This window comes from Hypanus sabinus, chromosome 10 (genome assembly GCF_030144855.1).
Source record: "Hypanus sabinus isolate sHypSab1 chromosome 10, sHypSab1.hap1, whole genome shotgun sequence".
NCBI classification, from domain to species: domain Eukaryota; kingdom Metazoa; phylum Chordata; class Chondrichthyes; order Myliobatiformes; family Dasyatidae; genus Hypanus; species Hypanus sabinus.
The window spans coordinates 144,832,776-144,847,845 of record NC_082715.1 but is presented as its reverse complement, the minus strand read 5'-3'; the positions used below and the strand labels follow the sequence as shown (position 1 = coordinate 144,847,845).

At 44.2% G+C, this 15,070-nt stretch overlaps 1 protein-coding gene and 1 pseudogene across 1 annotated transcript; both read left to right on the top strand.

Moving 5' to 3' along the window:
* Positions 1-2,426: 2,426 nt before the first annotated feature.
* LOC132401368 (uncharacterized) lies at positions 2,427-5,263 on the top strand (annotated as a pseudogene).
* A 3,928-nt stretch (positions 5,264-9,191) lies between these two features.
* LOC132401367 (uncharacterized) lies at positions 9,192-14,438 on the top strand. The gene is made up of 2 exons (XM_059983496.1): positions 9,192-9,219; positions 13,726-14,438. Exons 1-2 carry the CDS (start codon positions 9,192-9,194, stop codon positions 14,436-14,438), a joined length of 741 nt encoding a protein of 246 aa, XP_059839479.1.
* The last annotated feature ends 632 nt before the right edge of the window (positions 14,439-15,070 follow it).

The following is a 15,070-nucleotide window of genomic DNA, read 5'->3' as shown; positions in this document are numbered from 1 at the left end:
CATCCTGCATAATTATTTTAAATGATAATATTGGATAATTAAAGTGGCTTGGCTGACCATATTTTTAAATGATAAGATTTACTACTTATGTATACATGAGAAGTACAACCTTGTGTGTGTGTGTGTGTGTGTGTGTGTGTGTCCTTTGAAACGTCTCTCAAAAGTCTTCAATATATTTGCCTCTACCACTGCCCCAGGCATTGCATTCCAGAAACTCACCATTCTCTATATAAGAAAACTTGACCCTCACACCTCCTTTGAACTTACACCCTCTCACTTTAAATGCATGATGTCTGGTATTAGACATTTCAACGCTGGGAAAAAGATAGCGTCTGTCTACTCTATCTATGCCTCTTATAATCTTATAACCCTCTATCAGATCTCCACGCAGACTCCGCCACTCTAGGGAAAACAACCCAAGTTTTCCCAAACTCTCAATAACGTACATGCCCTCTAATCCAGGCAGTACCCTGCTAAATTCCTTCTATACCCTCTCCAAAGCCTCTACATCCTTCAAATATTTGTACAAGCAGAGCTGTCTGCAATACCCCAGATGTGGAGCTTTATAAAGTTTTTCTTTTTTTCTTTTTCAATATTTTTATTAATTTCTACATGGAAGAATGCAGAGTTCAAAAATACATATTATCAAACAAAAGAAATATATAATACCAAATACATTATATTTGAATCACATTTAAGAACCCTATATTCATGTAGATTAGATTAAATTGTATGTTGAGATATGAATTTTATATATATACACACTATCAAAGCCGAAGCTGTTCAGTAAAGAAAAAATAGGAAAAAACAAAACCTTATCTGATATTGAAATATGCTATTAACCAGCATCTGTACTTTAACGGGAAATCAAAGGTTTTGAAAATAACTCAAAAACGGTCCCCACAAATTTTGAAAATCTTGGTCAGATTCAGAAATTGAACAACGAATCTTTTCTAAATTTAAGCATGCCGTAACATCCCATAACCACTCAGCTTGATTAGGTTGAGCAGCATCCTTCCATTTAAGCAAGAGCACCCTCCTAGCCATAAGAGATATAAAAGCCAGAATATGCAAGTCAGATGTCTTCAAGATGATATCTTTTCCTCAAAGAATGCCAAGTAAGGCGGTCAAAGGATTCGACATAAAATTTACTTCAAAAAGTACAGTAAAAGTTTGGAATACTTCCTTCCAATATTTTTCATGACTTGGACATGTCCAAAACATATGAATGAATGAAGCTTCACCATTGTTACACCTATCACAGTAGGGAGATACATCCATTTAAAAACGAGATAGCTTATCCTTGGTCATATAAGCCCTATGGACCACTTTAAATTGTAAGAGGGAATGACGGGCACATAACGATGAAGTATTAACCAGTTTCAAAATTTCATTATATTTATTTAGTTGACAGTTGTTCGAACGAAGAAAGACTTCCTCCACAAACAAATCCTGGAAACATTTAATACCTAATCTATCCCATTGTTTAAAAACTTAATCAGTCATAGAGGGCTTAAAAATAATTAAGAAAAATGGAACTAGAAAGGGAAAATCTCAATAAAGCAAAGTGTTTTCTAAATTGTATCCAGATTAGGTATGTTTAACTATCACATTTTCAGTTATTTTACTTAAAGATAAAGGAAATGAAGTTCCCAAAAAAGAGATGATAAAAAAAATATTAACAGTTAGCTTCGATAGAAACCCACCCTGGACAGTCCTCCTGATTAATACAATATAACCTAAACGTAAGATTCCATATATTAACTGCCCAATAATAAAACTTACAATTTGGTAAAGCTAAACCTCCATTCTTTTTAACTTTCTGGAGATGAACTTTATTCAGTCGAGGACGTTTATTTCTCCAATGGTTAAGAGGATAAAATAGAGTCAAGAGAATCAAAAAAGGATTTAGGAATAAAGACAGGTAAGGTCTGGAATAGGAATATAATTTTAGGTATTTAATTTTTATAAATTTAGGTATATAATTCATTTTAATAGAATTAATTCAGCCAATCAATGATAATGAAAGAGGTGATAAATTTGTTAATGTTCTTTTTATATAATTTAATAAAGTAAGAAAACTTACTTTAAATAGGTATTTATAATTCTTAATGATTGTTACTCCCAAACAAGTAAATTGGTTTCTTACAATTGTAAAAGGAAGATTAAAAGGCAATGGACAAATGACTATGAGCAAGCAGTGTGCATGTGGCAAAATCTGCAAGAACGATCGTGGCTTGAAGATCCACCAAGCGAGGATGCTGGGAGCAGGAGCAGTACAACGCGCAGGTGCCCAACCCGGTGAGACGAAGGAGGTGCCAGGCCCGGAGTCACCCCATAGTGCCCGGTACGTCCGAGTGTTGCAAACTGATCCATCTGGCATCAATTCTAACAGGAGGCAGATCGAATAGTCTGCAGGTAACTTGATGTCACTATGGAAACAGTTTGACGAAGATGTCAACCAAATTCTGGAGGAAACAGCGAAGGGAGAAGTCGATAGGAAGCTGCAGGCCATAACAACATTCATTGTCAGCTTTGCAGCTGAACGGTTCGGAGAAGAGAAGAATGGGTCCAGAACACCTTACTCAAAGAACCAAAGAGCGTTGAGGATCCACAACATTAGACAGGAGTCGAAAGCACTGAAGTCCCAGTACAAGGGGACAGGAGAAGTGGAGCGCATCGGCTTGGCCCACCTGATGTGCATACTGCGAGAGAAGATCAGGGTTCTCCGCCGGGCAGAGTGGCATCAGAGACGGCATCGTGAAAGGGCCCAGAAACATGCCGCTTTTATCACCAACCCTTTCAAGTTCACTAAGGAGTTGCTGGGGCAGTAGCGCAGTGGGAAATTGGCCTGTTCACAGGAAGACATAGCCCAACATCTGCAGAAGGTATACAGTGATCCTGAAAGAGAGCAAGAGTTGGGAGAGTGCAACATCCTGACAGACGCCCGAACCAGATGAGCAGTTCGACATGTCAGGGCTGCAGCTAACGGAAGTCAGAGAGGTCGTCTGAAAAGCAAGGGCAAGTTCGGCTCCAGGACCAAGCAGCACCTTGTACAAAGCGTACAAGAACTGCCCTAGGCTCCTATTGCGTCTGTGGAAGATTCTGTGAAGATCCCAGAACAGTGGAGAGTCGCTGGAGGGGTATGGATCCCGAAGAAGGAACATGCCACCCAGATAGACCAATTCTGCATCATCTCCCTATGTGCATTTCCGGGATGCCGGGCTGTCTGGAGCACTCCTGTGTGGTGACACAGCTCATCACAGAGGCCAGAGAGAACAAGAGCAACCTGTCAGTGCTGTGACTCGACCTGGCAAATGCATATGGCTCCATTCCACACAAGCTGGTGCAGCTCACACTGACCAAGTATCATGTCCCCAGCAGAATCAGAGACCTTATCACCGATTATTACAGCAACTTCAGGGTGAGGGTATCTTCAGAATGAATTACATCAATCTGGCACAAGGTGGAGATTGGCATCATGACAGGGTGCACAATCTCAGTGACACTGTTCTCCCTAGCCATGAACATGCTCACTAAGTCTGCTGAAACAGAGTGCAGAAGGCCCAGAATGAATTCCGCTCAATGGCAACCACCCATCAGGGCATTCATGGATGACCTCACAGTCACCACAGAATCTGTCCCAGGCTGCCGGTGGATTCTGCAGGGCCTTGACAAGCTGGTGGAGTGGGCCTGGATGCATTTCAAACCAGCCAAATCAATATCAATGATGCTGAGGAAAGGCAAGGTGGAAAACAAGTTCTGGTTCAGCATTGCAGGTACAGCCATCCCAACCATCACAGAAAAGCCAGTCAAGAGCTTAGGTAGGGTTTTTGACAGCTCTCTAAGGGACACAACATCCATTCAGGCGACTTGCATCAAGCTGGCTGAAATCTGTGGACAAGTCTGGCCTACCTGGGACGTTCAAAGCCTGGGTGCATCAGCATGGCATTCTTCCCAGAATCCTGTGGCCCCTCTTCGTCTATGCAGCTCTGATCTCGACAATCGAAACCTTAGAGAGGAGGGTCAGTAAGCCCCTCAGAAGATGGCTGGGGCTGCCAAAGACCCTGAGCAGCATCGCACTCTGGAGGAATTCAACGTTACAAGAGCCAGAGAAGTGGTACAGTACAGGGACTCAAGTGATCCGAAGGTGGCTAGAGCAGGGATCCAAGTGAGGACTGGCAGGAAGTGGAGGGCAGAGGAAGCTGTTCAGGATGCAGAATAAAGGCTGCGTCACAGGAGGCAGGTCGGAGTGTTCACACGAGGCAGAGCTGGGCTAGGATCCTTTCGAACTCCTCAGATGGACACCACCAAAGGGAAGGAGAGGCGCCACCTAGCTCAGGAGGGGGTCAGGAGTCGTGGAGGAGACGAGAACCTGCAAGGCAGTGGGAATGAAGCAACAGCGAGCTTGGACAAGATGGGAGAATGCGGTGGAAAGCAAAGTGACCTGGGCTGAGCTTTGGAAAGCCAAGCCACACCGCATCCAATTTCTCATCCAGGCAGTGTACAATGTGCTTCCAAGCCCATCAAACCTGCACACTTGGGGCAAAGCAGAGTCATCAACGTGCCCACTGTGTTCCAAGCAAGGAACCCTGGAACACATCCTCAGCAGCTGCACAAGGGCACTTGGTGAGGGACGGTAACAATGGAGGCATGACCAGGTCCTGAAGACCATCGCTGAAGCCATCAGTGCAGGAGTGGAGTGAGCGAAGTGGTCCCGACCCTCCAAGCAGACCATTGCCTTTGTAAGAGCTGGGGAGCAACCAATACCCACCAAAAGAACATCTGCAGGTGTCCTGACCTCATCAAGAGACTGGCAGTGGTTGGTGGACCTTGAAAGGCAGCTGAGGTTCCCCGACCTTATCGCAGCCACCACCCTGCAACCAGACATTGTCTGAGTCTACGAAGCAGTGGTGATGCTGGAGCTGACAGTCCCATGGGAAGATCACTTGGAAGAGGCCTTTGAAAGGAAGTTACCTAAGTACGCAGGACTGGTCAGCAACTGCCAGCAGACTGGATGGAGAGCAAGGTGTCTCCCAGTGGAAGTTGGTTGCAGGGGATTCGCAGCCCGTTCCTTAGCCAGACCCTACAGCAATTTGGGCATTGAGGGAGAGAGGAAGAGGAGAGCCAACCGCAGCAGAGAGGGCCTCAAGGTAGCTGTGGCTCAAGAGAGGGGAGCCATGGAGTCATGTGTAGCGAGCCATCTGGACACAAGCTGGGGTCTGAACAGCTCCGGCTGGGTCACCCGGAGAAGGTTGCATGATGTTGAAAGACCCGAAACTCCCAATGATTCCAGAAACATCATTGATGATGTGTCCAGAAGTACCAGTAGATGTATGCACACAACAGTGTTAGTTGATACCAAATTATTCAAAGGAAAATGTTCACTTTTATGTAGGTTCCGTTTATATCCAAAAAAAAAACTGGCTAACGCAAGACAGAAGAGAAAGTGCCGAATGTAACGAAGTCTCAATGGTGGAAATAAAAAGCAATATCATCAGTATAAAGTGAAACTTTGTGGGTAGCAACCTTCCACAAAATACCAGTGATATCACTAGATACCCGAAAGGGTTCAAAGAACAGGTCAAAGAGCAAAGGGTTCAAAGGACAACCTTGTCTGGTTCCACGTTGAAGTTTAGATGGTTTAGAATTCTGAGAATTAGTAAGAACCCGAGCAGAAGGAGATAAATAAAGTAATTTAATCCATTGAGGGAAAATTGGGTCCAAAATTATTTTTTTTTCTAAACTTTTAAATAAATAATGCCATTCCACCTGATCAAAAGCCTTCTCAGCTTCTAAGGATATCACATATTCTGATATCTCCTTAGAAGGAGAATAGATAACATTTTAATAAATGGTGAATATTAAAATGGGAATATTGATTTTTAATAAACTCAGTCTGATCGTCAGAAATGATAAATTGTGAGATATTTTCAATCCTATGAGCCAGAACTTTAGATAGGATTTTAGTATCAACATTAAGTAAGGAGATTGGTCTGTATGAAGGACATTCAGTTGGGTTCTTATTCTTTTTAAGGATAAGCAAAATAGAAGCTTCATAAAAAGATTGTGGCAACCTACCCAACTTAAAATAAACCGAAAAGACTGAACATAAATGAGTTATCAGCAGTGAAGAAAAACCCTTAAAAATTTCTCCAGGAAATCCATCAGGACCTGGATCCTTCCCTGAGTGCAGTGAACGTACAGCTTCGGCAATTTCTTCATGAGAAATCGGTTGATCAAACTGTTTTCGGTTATCCACAGAAAGTGTAGGAATATTTAATCGGTCTAAAAAATTATTCATTACAGTATTATCTTTAGGAGGGTCAGAACTACAAAGTTTAGAATAAAAATTCTCTAAAGGTATCAGTTATTTCTAAAAGAACATTTGTCCTGACACCATTAGCTTTACAAATTTCTTTAGCTGTCGTTTAGCAATAGAAGTTTTAATTTGGTTACCCGATAATTTACTTGTTTTAACTCCATGAATGTAAAAATTACTTTTATCCTTTAGGAGTTGAGTTTCAATAGGATATGTTAATAAAAGATCATATTTAGTTTTAATTTCATCCCGTCTTTTATATAGAACAGGATCTGAAGCCAAGGCATATTCTTGGTCTAATTGTCTCAGCTGATTGGCTAAATTAGTTATCTCTTTATTAGCTTTTGTCTTAACACTTACAGCATAAGAAATTAATTGTCCTCTATTATATGCATTAAAGGCATCCCGTAAAACACGGCCAGAAGGCTCTTCCACCATATTCTCTTCAAGAAAGAGAATAATTTGTCTCTCCAAGAACTTTAAAAAATCCTTGTCAGATAACAAAGTTAGATTAAAACCCCAAGAAACTGTCTGTTTGAGGAAAATCAGGAAGATTTAAAGATAAAAGCACAATCTCTTTATATTTACAAGATCGAACTAGTGGAATCATTTGGCTATCAATAAAAATAGTCAATTCTAGAATACGTACGATGAACATGAGAGAAAAACAAATATTCTCTATCTGCCTGATGTAGAAAGCGCCATATATCAACAATACCACATTTCATTAGAAATGAATGAATAAACATTTATTAAATGTCGCTGGTAAAGTTATAATATAATTTCCTCACTTTTGAGCTTAGTGTCTCGACTAATAGAGGTAAGCAGGACATATGGTATCTTAACCATCCTTTCAATCTGTATAGCCATTTACAGGCAGCTATAAACTTGGACATCAAGATCCTTATGCTCATCAGCAATACTAAGGTAATGAGTTCACAGGGTTCCACAGGTACCTGGAGAGCATTGGGGTCTCCACGGTTTTAAGAGAACGTGCATTGGTTAATTGTTGTTTAATGTGAGTCATTAATCATTTAGCATTCCTTGGTTTTCCTCGAGTGACTTGCTCTTTGCAAAGCGGTCTCCTGGTACCTTCTGTTTCATATTGTTCATTTCATTTTGTTAGGTTCGGAGTTTACAGTATGTAAGTGTATACCTGATCAGTGCTAACCATGGGGTCGCAGTTTTGAGAATGTTATGCATCGCGGTGTCATTTGTCAGAGGCACTGATATTCTGTTGGAATTGTTACAAATAAACTTTGCTCACTGCCTCCACATCCGAGTCTCTCTTTCCTCCACAATGCCAGCGCACTTCGTGACAGAAGGATCCCACCAATTAATGGACCTACGGGATCTTGAACAGTAGCCTTTTGACATTGGTCGGCTTTGAGTCAGAATGTCATCTATCCTGAAGTCCAAGTTTCGAGTTTATGTTTCGAATGCCTCGAGGCTACGTTCTGGGGTACACAAGTGCACGCTCCGAGCTTTCCTTAAGTCTAAATTCAAAGTCATTTCCGCACTCAACGCTTGCCCCAGGTCTCAAGGCTTTCTCTGGGTCTAAGCGTACATGGTTCTCAAGGCCGTAATTGCGCCTGGCCAAAATTAAGAAACGGGAAAGAAAGGCACGAGGGTGCGGCCAACTATCCGCAGAAGATCGCTGAGAGAGACAACTCCGATGCCGACATCGGCTGCATCCACCTCGACAATGAAAGGTCTGGACGTTGCAGCATTGGAGCAGTGGTAAAGCGTCGCTTTAGTTCTGAGAATGCTTAGTCTACTTCGTTTGTCCAATGAAGTCCTGCAGAGCTGATCCAGGTGAGTGAATGTATGTGTGCTGCAACAGAGCTGAAATTTTGGATGAAACCATGATAAAAGCTCGCAAACCCCATGAAGCGTCTCACGTGTTTGACTGTAGATGGTCTGGACCACCCGAACACCACATTTTGAACACTAGACGTAGGAAGTATTTGCTCCAAAAATGGCGCCTGGCCTTTATGGAACTCACGCTTCTCTGGCTTAGAGTACACATTATTCTCGAGGAGCCGTTTGAGAACCCTCCGGACATGCTGGACGTGTTACTGGTGGGAACGGGAAAAGATTAGAGTGTCGTCCAAATTCACCAAAACGCACCGATTCAACATGTCCCTGAGCACGTCGTAGAGTAGGGATTGAGAAGCAGCGATGGCGCCGGCCAGTCCAAAGGGCATCACAATGTAATCATAGCCGTCAGTGGAGGTGCTGAAATCTGTCTTCCACTCAACTATTTCTTTGATACGAACAAGGTAACAAGCGTTGCGCATGTTTATCTTGGAAAATATGATCCTCCCGGCAAGCAGAGGCAAGCAGGTGAAGAGGGCAGCAGTTCTTCATAGTGATATTGTTTGGGGGGCATATCAACGCAGGGATGGAGTCTGCCATCTTTCATGCTCACAAAAAAAGAAGCCCACTTCTGCTGGCGAACTTGACTGACAGATAAACTCCAAGATCAATTCCATGGCCACCGTTTCTGGGCGAGAGAGAATGAGAAAAGAGCCAGCTCCGAGGAGGACTAATACCGAGTAAGATTTCAAAGTTGCAGTCAGGTGACCAGTGTGACGGCAGGGGGGTGGCCTTCTTTTTACTGAAAAACTCAACAAGATCAGCGTATTTGGCCGGAATGCCAGATTGATCCACATCAGTGTTTGACACAGAAGAGGATCCGCGGGCCGGAGCTTGACCTCGACCCATACAGGTAGAGAGTCATGCCAATCTCCACTCTTAGAGTGCTTTAAGGGACCAATCAATCCGAGGGTTATGTTGGAATCACCAAACGAGACCAAGCACCAGTAGCAATTCACGTAAAACTGAGCTGAGGGCGGAGCTTAGGATGATGGCGCCTGACGACGACTCCATTGCTTGTATCTTCGGAAACAACTCCATTTCTATCTTTAATATCTTTTTTTTCCTTTTAGGGGTTCTTTTGGAGTTACACGCTGACTTCGTTCTTGAGGGGAATGGATCCCGCTCTCAAAGCCTCACGTCTAGCCGCTTTTAGATCTGCCAAGGACGTGACCTAGAAGACTAGTGCACTTCCAGGGTGCAGGATTTTCTGGGCTCTGGAGGTGGACAGATTCAAGGTTGGTGCCACCATCGGATGTATTGTGGGAGTACACGATGATCGAAAGCAGCGAGCTGGCTATTGGTTGGGTGCCCAGTGACCCGAGTGCTTTGGGCACAGAGCTCTGAAACAGCGACGTAACAGACTTTTAACACCATAAATCGGCGAGTTGTTTTGTTATGTCTCTCATCCCGCTGTGAAACGGGACATCTCTATTTCCCTTATTAGGAAGAAAGAGAGCCTGTAGTACGTCGAATTACTGGGTGAACGAGAAGTCTTTGGGGTACTGCAAGTCTGTGTATTGATGCTTTGCTGCACACTTGAGTGTTCAGTCGAAGGTGTAAATGCTTTTTTTTGTTGGTGGAGGAGAGGCGATCGTCGCTTTGCTGCTGCTTATGCGTAGGTGGGAGGAGGTGGGGAGTTTGGGGTAGTAATATTTAACTGGCATTCACACTTTGAGGCACTCCTCTGTTTTCATGGATGTTTGCGAAGGAAAACAATTTCAGGATGTATATGGTATACATTTCTTTGACATTAATTTGAACCTATTGAATCAATCATAAAGGTGGATCTGGCCGATGCCCAGATGTCGTCCATCCAGAGCCTTGATGTCGATCTTTTTGCATAATTTCGGAGTCAGAACTCTTCATCTTTGAGCCAAGAGAGAAGTCCACAAGGTTCCCAGCTATCACAGAATTGATAAATGCCGAGATTCATGGGTCTGGAACACCCACGACAAGAAAGCTGGGAGCTTCACACGTTTTGGGGAGTCTAATTGCATAGAGAACTGGCAATTGAATGATCCTGAGTTTCCTGTTGCTGGCCACTCAACTCCATCTGCGAATGGTTTTCTGCATCATTTATAATGAAGCCAGATGGAAGTTAGAGGAACAACACCATGTTTTGCCTCTGAACATGTTGCAACATTCCGGATTCTTAGGGAATTCTCTAACTTGCATAATTTGTTACTTCTTCCCATCGCAGAAATTGCCACATCTTTCATGTAATTCATTTTCTAGTTTATTGAGCTCCTCTCCATTAGAACATTTTGACCTTTTGCAATGAATCTGACTTATTATTCATAACCATACCACTTGACAGTTTGCAGCCCTCCAGCATCCCCAACTTTTTATTTTTGGCTTCTCCTCCTTCATTCTCAGTCCTGATGAGGGGTCCCGCCCAAAACGTCGTCTATTCATTCCTCTCCATAAATGTTGCCTGACTTGTGGAAATCCTCCAGCATTTTGTGCTTGACTCTTCCTTGTCATCTTCCAAATGTACCCTCTCAAACCCTCTGTGATACATGCCTCAGCCTAACACTGCACCTTTTCTTTTGTATCCTATCATTCCAGAATAGTTTACCTTTCTTTCCTTAGTTCTCTCTCACCAAGTTCCGCCTACGTTCCCTGCAGTTAAATGAATTGTGATTCTCAAGACTCTCGGTCAGCAGTAGGGCACTATTTCTGACATTTCGCCTTTAGTGGTCTTTAATCCCTTTGTTCATTTTTACTCTCCCTTTCTTTGCAACATAAATTCAGTTGAAACGTCATTAACTTGAATAAGTAATGCTAGTGATTATTCAGGCTCTTGCATTCACATTTATAATATTCAGAAGTACAACAAACTTGAAAAGTTCAAAGGAATTTTATGTTGGTAGTGATTGTAGAAATTGTAGGTTTCTAATGATTTATCAGTCCCCGAGTCTCTCTAACCACCATATTTGTATTAGTAATGGTGATAGCATTCTACATCTGTTCAGAATCTCCTCTTTGGAAAGTGTTTTCTGCTGCTGAATTGCATCCATTGCTTAGTTCACACAATGCATGTGTGTGGTACCGGGCTGTGTATTGACGGGTTGCCAGCTGTCCTGTAGAGTGAATTGATAGCAATTTCAGGTGAATATATGTTTGCATCACAGGTTTTATATATCAGTTAAGAAGTAATCAAAATATTTCACAACAAATTCGCAGTCTACTTTCTCCAACTCCTCTTCGGGTCCTCTCCCTTACTCTCAGACTTCATGGTTCCTCCAATGTAATCCAATGGTCCCTCTGTAATCGCCAAAGCGTTTCAATATCCAGGCTGCCATGAAGGGAATAGATCAGCTCAACTGTTCTGCCAATGCAGGCATGCCTCTGATATGTGATCAGCAGAGGGGATAACTTCACACAAATAATGGTGCACATTTGAACTGAACTGCCGGGAAGATTGTTGAGAACGTTTCGAGGCCCTCGAGATCGGTGCATGGGTAGAAGAGCTTTAGAGGTTTATGGGACAGAAGGGCAACACAGCTGGCATAGTCGAGTTGGGTCAGAGTTTCTGCTTCCATGCTGCATGAATCCATGACTCTATGACCTTAGGAAGTAGTGCTGAATGAGACTGAAAGAACAAATCAATCACTGTTCATCGCGCAGTATTTTCAATTTATGCTGTCATCACGAATGTTGAATCACTCTTAAGAGGCACTGCGACTAACAATGACACAAAATAAACAGTAGTAGATTGAAGCTGATCTATCTGATGGAGGCGTAAGTAGAGAAGATTAAATGATAGCACAGGGAGTGAAAATCACATAAAAACTGTGCAATGTAAGATGCACAAAGTTGGGAAATATTTATGGAAATAGAAAAAAATTGTATTGGCCGATGGCATCATTTCAAATTCGTTGGCACAAACTGGAAAATATGGTTATCTGAAATTGTGGACTTAATTGTTGAGCCTTGGATGCTGCATCATGCTTAGTTGGAAGGTGAGATGCTGCTGCTCAAGTTCAGCTTGGTCCTCATTCAAATAGAATAACATGTCAAAGCACTGAAGTGAGTGTTGGATTGACAATTAACGGCACAACAAATTGAAAGTGCAAAGTAACCATTGAGGACTAAATGGATGTGTCCTATAACGGAGACCTTGACCTTATTTTTGGTTCTTCCAATATAGAGGAGACCACATCATGAACACCAAATGCAACATAAAAGTGAATCGATGTTCTAGCGGCAGGGAGTGTTGGGATCAAAGGTTCCAGTGTATTCTAGTTAACAGAAGGGGAGGTTGTTCTTATTGTTAAAGGCCAATAATCTTATCCTTAAAATATTGTTGTAGGAGATACTCAATGGAAATCCAGAATCGAATTATTGTCGGGTACATCATCAGCAACACTTCCTTCACCCATGCATGCAAACTGATAGACATCTGTGTGCACGGGAAAGCGAGACCAGGCTCGGCTGTTTCCTTTCCTTAGAGCCACATTTACATGGGTAGATTATAAAGGGGATAATCAATATTAATTCTCCGTTAAGCGGTTTAATTACATTCGAAAGCTACAGGCAGGTCAAGAAGAACAAGAGTTGTGATAGGTAAATTATCCCTGTCACTAAACAAGAATTTGACTTGGATACAATGTTTTCCAGAAGTGCCCCTGGTGGAATTCTGATTTACGTGGGTTGAAGCAAAGGATAAGATGGCAAAACGTTTGGAAACTACAACACATCCAAAAAAGGGGGAAAGGGAAGGGGTAGCTTCCAAGGACAGAATGCCCAGAAGGCTGATGCCATTGAGACAGATACGACTACAAATTGCCATGTTACCCTTAGCACAGATCCCGGAGGCGATTGTTTTGTACTGCTGGTAAGACGTATGCATTCGCGCTCCAGTATGTCATGGTTCCAGTTGGCCGTTCCCCTTTAACACTTCTTTCTCCCTGATCATGCCCCAATTTCAGTCAATTGCTGCTAGTTACGCAATAATTGTACACCTGACTTACATCGGAGACTGAGAAATAAATGCGAGGACGACTCTATCACAGGTTGCCAGATCGTTGGTCAATTCTCGTGTGATACTTCGTTCCCTGCTCCGATTAAAACCGTTAGTTCTAAGTTCCGCTCTAGTTTCTAGAGAGTCCCTGTGAATCCCATCTCCTTGTCAAGATCCCTCTGGTTTCCTGCTCTACGTTCAGGTCTACGCCAGCCTCCCCAACTGAATCGACATGCCAGTGTCCTGCACTTGGGTTCTCCTCCGTCGCCCCCGTGTAACAGAACGAACTGGCCAGAATGAACCCAGCGGACACGGACCGGTGCCACAGGCCCTCGTTAGCCAGGGCTCCCCACTGGGCATACATGATCAACTACTCAGAGAAGTCATAAAAGATCTTCGTGCCCTATCCGAGGATGTAAAGAAGGTCAGTAAGCAGGTTGACCGGGTATCCGCTACCCTTACTCCGTCCCTTCCAAGAACCCAGTCTGACCGAACCGCACAGCCTGGGATGGGTACGCCCCTTTGCTCGGCAACACAATCACCAATGCCTCCGCAGTTTTTCAAGCCTTGATTAACGATGTGCTAAGAGACTTCATTAACGGCTTTGTGTTTGTCTACCTGGATGACATCCTGATCTTTTCCAGCAGTCCCCAGCAACACGTGCACCTTGTCCGTCAAGTCCTGCAGAGGCTGGGGGAGAACAAAATATTCGTAAAGGCAGAGAAATGCGAATTCCACGTCCCCTCAGCCAGCTTCCTAGGTTATATCATCGAGGGGGGACAGGTGAGAGCTGATCCCGAGAAGATCCGGGCTGTGGCGGAGTGGCCCAAACCCACGGACCGCACGCAACTCCAACGGTTCCTGGGGTTTGCGAACTTCTATCGCCGGTTTATCAGAAACTACAGTCAGGTGGAGGCACCCCTTACCCGACTTACCTCACCTGCCACCCCTTTCCTCTGGAACTCAGAGGCGGAATCAGCATTCGCCGAACTGAAGAGGCGTTTCACGCCTGCCCCCGTTCTGATTCAACCGGACCCCTCCTGTCAGTTCATTGTGGAGGTTGACGCCTCTGACTCCGGGGTGGGAGCGGCACTGTCCCAACGTTCGGGCCCGGATCAGAAACTACATCCCTGTGCCTTCTTCTCTCGCCGACTGTCTCCCGCTGAACCGGGAGCTGCTAGCGGTCAAACTGGCGTTGGAAGAGTGGAGGCATTGGTTGGAGGGGGCGGAACAACCATTTATCGTCTGGACAGACCAGAAGAACCTTGAATATATCCAGACCGCCAAACGCCTGAATTTCCTCCAGGCATTATTTTTAGGCCGGTTCAGGTTCTCCCTCACTTATCGTCCGGGGTCCATGAACCGGAAGCCTGATGCCATCTCCCGCCAACACGTTTCCGAGGAGGATCTTCCCAACCCCGAGACCATTCTTCCAACATCTTGTGTAGTAGCTGCCCTCACCTGGGAGATCGAGTCCAAAGTCAAAGGCCCAAAGGATGCAACCCAACCCAGGCACCGGACTTCCCAATCGCCTCTTTGTACCCGAAACTGTTCGATCACAGGTCCTACAGTGGGGGCACACTTCTCGCTTCGCCTGCCATCCCGGAGACGATCAGACCCTGACCCTCCTGAAGAGACATTTCTGGTGGCCCTCCATGGACGCTGACACCCGTTCCTATGTTTCCGCATGTTCCGTCTGCGCCCGTGGAAAAGCCTCCCATCGGCCACCTGCGGGATTACTCCGTCCCCTACCTGTACCTGGCCGTCCCTGGTCCCACGTCGCTTTAGCTTCGTCACCGGTCTACCCCATTCCCGCGGAAACACAACTGTCTTCACCCGGGTAGACCGATTCTCCAAGGCGTTGCATTTTGTGGCCCTCCCTAAACTCCCATCCCCTCAAG

Coding starts and splice junctions, on each gene's coding strand:
- LOC132401367 (XM_059983496.1), top strand. CDS start 9,192: ATGGCGCCTGACGACGACTCCATTGCTT. Junction 9,220..13,725: donor TGACGACGACTCCATTGCTT/GTATCTTCGGAA, acceptor ATGCCTCCGCAG/TTTTTCAAGCCTTGATTAAC.